Genomic DNA, 9,644 nt, shown 5'->3' on the forward strand with positions numbered 1-9,644 from the left:
GGCTGCCGACCAGAGCAGCTGAAATGCAGGTCTAATAGCTACAGGCAGCGTTAAAAAGGGCTGGATTTTGATCCAAGGTTGTTGACTCCCTAGCCCAGTCTTCATTTTTGCCAGGTCCATTTTATGTGCTGTATTTAGTGGATGTCTAATTTCAAGCTTCTCTTTGGTTGCTGTTTTCATTTTTCTTTGGCTTAACAGAAATCAGAACTAAATCTCAAGATGGCAGCACATAGAAAGGGCAGACTGACCCAGCCGTGCTCTTTACAGCGCTGATTCCTGCACGTGGGTGGGGTCTGGAATAAAATCTAGGGCATTACCAACGGTTACTGAAGTGGGAGACAGAACCACACCACAGCTATTTCACCGGTTTTCTTCACATATATTTAATTATGTTCATGAAGATACATTGGAGAAAACCAAGGTTTTACGAAGAACGACAGAAGCCAGTTTCATATGCAGCCATCTGAGCTTTCCTTTCTACCAGGCAGGAGAGCACCAGGAACACCAGTTGCCTTCCCACAGATTTACATCTCCTGTCTGGCTGATTTTGGTGCCTATTCTGCCTACTGCAGCTGCAGCAATCCCTGTAATGGGCACAGACATAATGGCCCGTTACTGTGTGGACTCCCTCATGTCTTATAAGGGTTGAGCTCGTGCCTCAGTCTTTTGGTCAGGGGATTTCTAATACAGTCTCCCTCTTCTGAAGATTTTCAAGAAACAGAACAGGCATCAAATAGTGTTGAGAATAACATCCCACTGGTAAATTCATCTAAAAATTGTCCAGAGAGTTCAAATATTTTCAGCTAGGGTAACTGGTATTTACATACCGCAGTGTCATGCATACTGTTTCTTCAGGAAGCCAAGCCCCAGACAACCCACAATGTCCCAAAGGTGAGCACAGGAATGCCAGAAAAACAAGCAGGCAAGCCAAAACAATTGAAAACTCATCAGAGATCGGAAATGGTGGAACATGTTGAGATTTCTCAGTTCTCACTGTGCACAGTCTCTGAGTCACCAGTTCAAAGACCTTCGGGGAGTCTCTCCAACTAACGAACCAGTTCTCCTTCGGCTCAGCACTGCTAGAGAGTCAGGACTGCTTTGGGCAGAGCTGATCTTGCTGTAGGCAACGGGTAAGTGAGCCGAGGTCTCAAGGGGCGTTACAATTCTATGATTTTCTGTATTCCCCTTTTGCATGGAGAGGAAAATTTATTTTCTCTGTCTTCCAAGAAATGTCCCAAACTGTCTAGTCACCTTGTCAGCATAACAAACAACAGCACTGGGGTTAAACTGTATCTACTACACCACAGTTGTGGAAGGCAGCTTTTGGCACATCAGCACCTCCATGAGTAATTTTTTATCAACACACATATACTCAAGATTAATTATTTATCCTGGCACACACCTTTAATGAACTATGATGCAACTGGAATCCAAGACTAGACTAACAGTACTGGATAGGAAAAAAAAAAAGAGGGCACGTTATCTTAAATCTTGTGGTATTATTCTGGTACATCACAGACGGTCAGCATCACATCCTGTTAGCAGGACGAACTCTGACCTGCCACCCAAAGGGACAGTCTTAGTGACAAACAGCCCAAACCTCACCCCTTCTTTCCAAGCATTTCCATGTGTTAAGAACAAAACACAAGAACAAACGTGAGAGTAGGCTGCTGTGCTTTGACTCTGATCTACTTTCAAAGACAGACTTAAAAGGTGATGCTGCATTTGTACTTCATCGATAGTGTGAGTTATTAGAACAGATGTTTCTAGTCTTAAATATTTTTTTCAATACTTAGTGCTACCTTAGGCCCCTTTGAACTGGACCAGTTTTGGCATCACAGCATAAGGTTTGAGCGTAACAGGAATAGTCACAGCCTTATATGGGGTATATTATTCTTCTATAATGCTGCCGCCGTATTTTAAACCTATGCATTCCTAACAGAAGATACATCTGCCTGCTTGTGTCAGTTAAAGAAGCAGTCAAGACTGGAATGAACAGCAAAAGACGGGAAGTAAAGCCACTTCAGCGGTAGCACCCAGCCTGCCGGAGGAGCAGCATACCTCCTCACCCCGGCACCTCAGAGGCGTGGGTGGGAGGACTCCTGAGCAAGCAGGCAGGGGGTTGTCCTGCCACCTGGAGCCTCCGGCTTTGCCATGGGATGGACGAGGGCCCCGGGGCAAGCTGGCAATGGGGCCCAGCAACCTGTGGCTGCTTTCTGCAGCAGCGAGGCCCTGGGATGCCTGAGCCGTGTCAGCCAGCCTGGCACAGGGCTGCAAATATTCCTGGGGATAAAAGTGTGACTTTCTCAGAAAGGCCCAGGCCATCAAATAGAAAGGGTGGAAAAGCAGATGAAGCCCATTGTGTTTCAGTGTATAGCTACTTCCATGAGAAAACCTTCCAAATATTAGAGCTCTTTATTACAGTGGAGAAGCAAAAGCAACAAAGAGCAAATACCAGTAAGCAAGGTTGCATCTCCTCTAACCGGGAAAAGCCGTTGAGGGATAAGGATATCTGGTCATCAGCAGATGGTGGGTTCACCATCTCCTGTCATCTTTGCACCAAAGAAAGATGTTCTTCTGCAAGGTCTTCTTCAGTGAAATAATTAGGCTCAGTTATTCAGGCAGGAATTTACGTGAAAGGCAAAGGCTTTCAGCACACGGGTCACAGTAGACGGACGCTGACATTCAAAACCAAACAGAAGCAAAGAGTGCACCGTGGCAGTGGGGCAGTGTCGGCAAGCACCAGGGTTTGTGCTATGGCAATAAAAAGGTGGGGTCGGTAATCACCTTTTTGACATACGTCAATTGGCAAGCGCTACCTTAAGGACTAAGGGTGTCCTTTTGACTGCAAGGTTGCTTCCTCTGCTGTTTCGTAAAATGTACCTATCAGTTTTGTTTGTTCGAGCAATTGTCTCTGTCAGCCACAATATGTAACTGGAAAATTGCCATCTGCCTCCTTGACTGCTCGGAGAATGGTATCAGCATCTCCGAATGCCATCCGCCATCTGCCAGGCAGGCTGTCACTCTCCCAAGCCCTTGCGGCTGTTTGAGGTCTAACAGCTGTACAACAGCAACACGCACCGTCAGGCTAGCTTGTGGCCGACGGTTTGTTGCTATCAAGAACAAAACAATTTCTGTATGAAGCCTATACTGGATAATACAACATATGTAAGTCATGTAGATTAGAGTTCACGACTCAACAGTGTTTGTGACGACTCAGTGACTCTTCCCAAACTCAGAGGTGCAAGTAATGTTATTTTCTACATCTGAAACTACAACTACAGTGACAAGATCTTACTGGAAATAGTTGCATTTACCATTTTCTACTAAAACAAGTGGCAGCAGTGAAGGTAATTGCTTTAAAAGTTATTTAAACTCTCTCTCCTACAATGTCCCTCCTATTTCTAAGTAGCTGTTAATGTATCCTCTTACAGTACCTTATGGCTATTTTTTTATCCACTCAGTTTATTCATGCTCATCACCATGATAGAGAATTCCACAATGGAGAGGGAAAAAAAAAAGAGTTTGAAGGCATTTTCTCATGGCTGAATTTTACACTGCCCAGTTTTAATGTGTCCAAACCTTCTTGTGGCTGCTGGAAATCCTTAACACGGATTACTTTTAAAATCAGAGTTAGCTACCAGGGTACCATGCAGTGGGAAGGCCAAAGTTGCAGACCTGCAGCTTTTATTTCTAGAGGGCTCAATCCAGATGCTTAAACACAGACACCTCCGAGATGTGCCAGAGCACCTGGCACCTGCATGGGGCTAACAGAGCTAACAGGGACCTGAATCCCCTGGCATGGCAGGTGAAGCTGACGCAGGAAAGGATGCTAGAAATCTCCACAGATGTCATGCCTGTGTTTAGTCATGAGTCATACCTCACACCAGTTCCTTATAATACTTATCTTGCAAATGGAAGCCACACCAAAAAAAAAAAAAAAAAAAAAACTGGCACCTGCATGGGGCTAACAGAGCTAACAGGGACCTGAATCCCCTGGCATGGCAGGTGAAGCTGACGCAGGAAAGGATGCTAGAAATCTCCACAGATGTCATGCCTGTGTTTAGTCATGAGTCATACCTCACACCAGTTCCTTATAATACTTATCTTGCAAATGGAAGCCACACCAAAAAAAAAAAAAAAAAAAAAAAGACAAGCAGTTTTGTTCACCTGGGACAAATCTAGAATTTCAAGTGTGGAATAATTCTCTGTCACCCACACGGGGGGTGGACTTCTCTGTTAGGCCTGGTTGGAAAACACTTTGTATGCTGGGCTTGGAAACTGGCATACTCTGCCTCTTTTTAGACTAAGATACCAAATCTCTGACTTAGATACTGATACATAGATCGCTCAAGCATTCTTATGCCTTACTAAAAGTTTTACACTCAGTACCTCCACTAAGACTTGTGAAGAGTTTTAGCAGTTAACCCCGGTGAACTGAAGTAAATTCTTGTGTATGCCAGCATGAAAGCTAACACGACCTAAGCATACCTATGCAGCGCTGAAACACACGGGCACAATCTTTGGGAACGTCATGGTGACTCTTTCACACACTCTAAAGCTGAATTACTTAAAAGAAGAACAACTGGAAGGATGTTGCATCCCATTGGGGAAGTCACAAGACTACACGCTTCTCCCCTTGGCTCCTTCATTGTTTTTTAAAACATTCCTCTGCGAGAAGCACGATCCAAACACCATCTATGCATTCCGAGTCACAGAGAAGGGCTGTTACTATACAGACAGTGCGTGTTTAGTGTTTGACAAACCAACTGCGTCTACTGAAGGTGGAAGTTTCTGTGTCTAACTCCTTTTGCCCTTACAGGGTGGAGGAAGTCTCAAGATACCCCCAGGTCAGCTGAGTCACCCAGCACAGTCCATTGTTTCAGTCAGTATTCATAGTTAACAGTAAAGGCAGGGTAATTTTTCTGGATAGTAGCAACAGAATTTGGTAAAACATACTAAAAATGTTGTATACGAAGAACATAGAGTCCAGATATTTTGGAATTTTTTAATGTTCTTATAAACACAATTGTTTGTCCTGTTTGCATTATGTAAAATGTAAATGTATTGGCCCCTTGATACGTCACTTTTCTTTTTTTTTATAAATACATAATTTTTTCATGGGTAGATACTTGTTAACACCTACCACAGCTGCACTCACAGGACGCTCTCAGATCTAAAAGGAACAGCAAGTATCCTGGATAAAAGGGGACCGAGGAACCGAAAGGGATCTGCCACAGCTCTTCCCCAGTGTTGGGTGGCTGAACAATGAGGTATTTCTGTCTTCTGATGACTGTGGGCTTATGGCCAGGGACTGAACAAGAATCGACTGTCACTGAATATTGGTCTGCCAGGAGAAGCAACAAATAGTGGTTGTTGAGCTTTGTGATGAGATAATGAAATCACGCTCTGGTAAGTAATACTTGTACTAAAGAAACATTTCTGCAAGGACAGAAACGCCCATAGGCAACACAGAGACCCTTGTGATGTCTGACAGCTTATCCCCAAGAGAACTCCGCAGGCAGACATGTTCTCCAGCTTATATTTTCTTTTTCACCTTCAAGTTCTCAAACCATCTGGCCCATGACAACCTGCCACCCCCTTCTTACATTATAGAATCCTCCCTGGCAGAAGGTTTGGGTTGCTTTACAATGAGAAGATGAAACTCAAGGGCGTCCCAGAGAATCTCAAAAAGTCATAAAAATTAAAAGCAAAGAACGCGCTCACCCTCCAGATTAATTCAAGTCACAAACGCCACAGAGAACAACAGAATGATGTATAGAGTCTTCTTGGAGTCTTGATAGGCAGAAGGTTAAAAAATAGTGACACAATTTCACAAAAGTCAAAATGCATCAAACTTTTCAAACCACCACACCATCAAAACCCTGCTATTCCCAAAACGTCCCCAAAGTGTCCTGCTTACAGCAGAGCAGCTACCCGGCTTTGATTCTACTTGTGGTAATTTTGAAAACAACCGAAGTACAGATAAGCTTGATGCAAGACTGCAAACAGCGAAAATAATTAGAGACTTTAAATCTCTAAGGATGTGCAGCCAAAACCTTTGTTTGATTGCAGAAAAAGGGACAAGATCGAGTTCAGAGAGCAAAAAACATGTGGAGATACGCAGAGTTGGAGATGTACTGTTGCATAAGGTGCAGCTCTTAATTTTGAGAGCTCAGTTTCTAAGAGAAAGGTACACTTCAGAGCTGGCTGGAATTGTTTTGTTGAAGGCATTTTTTTTAGTAAAATTTGTTACTTCTGTTCCAATCGATGTGCTCATTAAGACACTAATTTTGATGAAAGCTCCACTTTAAAATGAGACATTTTGATATAGCTGAAACGTTCCACTTTAACATCCACGTAACGGAGCCTTTTATTTGAATAACACTTAGCTTTCAGCGAAAACTTCATTTAATAATGACATTTTAAAAAGTTTTTAAACCTAAATCCATTTAAACAAATAAAATGCCTCATTTGACACAGATGATTAATTTGATATTTCTCCCAGCAGAATTCGTGCTATTTAAAAAAAATTCACTTCTGAAATTTCAAACCAGACAGAATTTTTGGAAAGATGCAGTACTCAACCGAATGAAACAACCCGGTTTTACCCGGCTTTCCAGTGCCAGTCTTGACCACGAAAGAGGAGTTAGTTGCCTTTGTGCACGGCAGTGCCTCCCACAGCCACCATAAACCACAGCAACACGTGTTGCAACAGCACGGTGCCCCTTCCACCCTTCACAAAAAGAGTGCTTACTGGCTCATCTGCTGACAAACTGGTAGTCCCTAAGGCTGGTTTCCGTATATCCTCTGCCAGTGTGTAAGACTTGCTCTGGAGGTTTAAAAAACACAAGACGTAAGACACTCATGAAGGCATGGTTGCAAAACACGAGGCTAGGAGAAGGGACAAGCTGCAGCTGAAGAGCTCTGTTAAAAACTGAGTATTTGCAGGCTGTTCCGGCACTGGGTCTCTGATACAGATGCAAACAATTCTCCGAGATTACCTGTAATTTCCTAGGGACAAACACAGAATGATGCAATTCCCAGGTGAGTCATGGGCTGAATTAAGAGATCCTCTTCCGACAAAGGCTCGCATCTCTTCCCGCTGAAGCCTACAGCCCGACTCCAGCATACTGCACCTACCTACAGGCTACCTATGTCCAGAGTGGAGCTCACCAACTGCTAAACCTGCCTGAGATGCAGCGCTGTGACCTCTCCTGCCATAGACAGACCCCAAGCAGCTAGTTAAAAACCTAAACTGAACATGCTTGCCCTACACTGCTTTCAGCGCAGTGTCCAGTGAAAGGCTCTCCAGGGTCAGGACTCTCAGGAGATGTCTGATGACAACTGCTTGATGTATGCTTATATGGACACACGAGACTGTGGAGCAAGGAGCTTGCCTGGCCTTTTTTCCTGTATGCAAAGACAGGAACCGCTCCCTTCTCTCCACTTCTGCAGGAGGCCAGACCACAAAGTGATGAGGGGATGGGAACATTCACCTTTTCACTCGCAGACAAAGAGCACCTTGGCTTAGTAGCTAGAGCTTTGAGCAAAAGGTACAGGCTCTCGTGCTCAGTCTGGCAAAGAAAACGTCCTGGAGAGCTGGTCCAAAAGCAGCACATTCTTGGCATCTCCCAAGGACTTGCTGAATTTGAAATTAAAAACCAGTCAGGTATACAAAATAATACAAATCTTAGAGAAACTAATGTAACATTAGCCTGTTTCAGGCTGTATCAGGCTGTCTTCTGTCGATACACCCTGTAAAACGGCAGGTTTTCAGCATTCAGGGAGAAAATGTGCTGCTGATTAATTATTGCCATCTATCCATTAGCTTTAAAAATTGGAGCTAAAACCTCCCAGCTTCTTCAGCACAAGCTACTCAATTTTCAGAAACACTGATCACTCACAATGACCACACAATCTTTGACAATCAGGCTGTTTTGAAGTTCAATATCTTTATGCAGGTTTAGGTATCTATTATTAAACACCCAACTGTTAGCCAAAATTGTCCCAGTCAAAAACCATACCGTAGTTTGATGTAGTGAATCCTGACACGCGGATTTTAATCAGGCCCTTCTGTGAGCATCACACTTTGAGATTACTCCTGTCCCTATTATTCAGTGATAAACTTAGTCAAATTTTGAAAGTGTTTTTCTCTGGGACGGGAAGTTTTTCATACATCTTTGGGGAATTATTTTAGTGTTCAGAATGTTCCGACACTAATTGCTAAACTAAGTAAAATTAGTTTTCCCATGACATCCTCACATAATTTCTTTTTCTCAAAATTAAAGTGCTGCCCTTTTTCACTATGCTACGACAAGCATTAAAGCACTCAGAACCTGTGTGTTATAGTAACAGTCTCATTACTCACGTACTAAGCAGTGTTACCAGCTACGTGCAAATTTCCCACCCACACTTAAAGCAGATTTTGAGGTTAAATCTTCATTTGCAGCCGGCTGCGTTAATGTCATTTAAAGTGAAAACAGCCAAAAATAAACCCAGGAAATTGTTGCATTCTTGCCAATCCAAATTAAATAACTACTTACATGCGAACTGCCCATTTTTGCTTAGTCTGGGGTGGGGAAGATGCAACTCTTCTGCTCTTCAATAAAACAAGCATTCAGATGGAATAGACAACTTTTACCACAGCAGCTAAGTCTTACTCAACCCTGGGTTAATCAATAACCTCTGACATTATTTAAATTCTAGTCATTTCAAGGTGGGGCACAGCCATCATTACATGGTGGCTTTACTATCCATACTGTCTACTAGCACATCCTGTTGGGTCACGGAGCCGGCTGGCTTCTCCAAGGAAAATCACGATTTCCCAAGATAAGTCTCGAGATTATGCACATTCATTTATGTAATTGTTATTACAATGATTTAAAATGTGTAGCTATGGTAGTGTCCACCACGAGCTTTCCAGACATCTTAGAAGGAAGGCTGTCTCCTCTGAAGAGTTTATACCCGATCTCACGGGATTTAGTGGTATTTAATACGCCACAGAGAACCCTCGGCTCCTAGAAAATATTTCAAACAGAATGTTGCTTCTTTTACTGGTTTTGCATGGCAAGGTTTTGGGTTGCAGGGGTGGCCTGCAGAGAAGAAACCTGGGGTTGCCCCCATTCCGCACAGAGCCCGGGCCAGCTGACTCCGAAATGTTCCTCCTGCTGGACACAGCTGAGCCTCACCAGCAATGCTGGTGGTGCCTCGGTGATAACGTATTTAAGAAAGGGCAAAAAGTGCTGCACAGCAGCTGTGAGAGGGGAATGAGAAAAATGTGAAACACCCCTGCAGACACCAAGGTCTGCAAAGGAGGGGGAGGCAGTGCTCCAGGCGCTACAGCAGATTCCTCCGCAGCCTGTGGACAAGACCGTGGGGAGCTGGTTGTTCCCCTGCAGCCCGTGGAGGGCCGCCCGCAGTGGGGCAGATAACCACCTGCAGCCCATGGAGGGCCCCACACCAGGGCAGGTGGTGGGGCTGCAGCCCTTGGCAAGCCCACACGGGAGAAAGCTTCTGGCAGTAACAACAGTCTGTGGAGAGCGGAGCCTGTGCAGGAGCAGGTTTTCTGGCAAGACCTGTGACCCTGTGTGGGGGGACCCACGCTGGAGTAGGGCAAGCCATGACGAGGAAGGGGCAGCAGA

The 9,644-nt window shown here is 44.3% G+C and overlaps 1 protein-coding gene across 1 annotated transcript in view; it reads right to left on the reverse strand.

Moving 5' to 3' along the window:
* The window catches only part of ANXA13 (annexin A13), a gene marked incomplete at its 3' end in the record, with an annotated part of 23,707 nt that extends 15,101 nt beyond the window's left edge, over positions 1-8,606 (reverse strand). The window contains exon 1 of the mRNA XM_010140715.1: positions 8,547-8,606. Coding sequence (XP_010139017.1) covers positions 8,547-8,561 — 15 coding nt within the window. The remainder of the gene's footprint in view (positions 1-8,546) is intronic.
* Between the last annotated feature and the right edge of the window lie 1,038 nt (positions 8,607-9,644).

This window comes from Buceros rhinoceros, unplaced genomic scaffold, assembly GCF_000710305.1.
Source record: "Buceros rhinoceros silvestris isolate BGI_N320 unplaced genomic scaffold, ASM71030v1 scaffold19927, whole genome shotgun sequence".
In the NCBI taxonomy this organism is placed as follows: Eukaryota; Metazoa; Chordata; class Aves; order Bucerotiformes; family Bucerotidae; genus Buceros; species Buceros rhinoceros.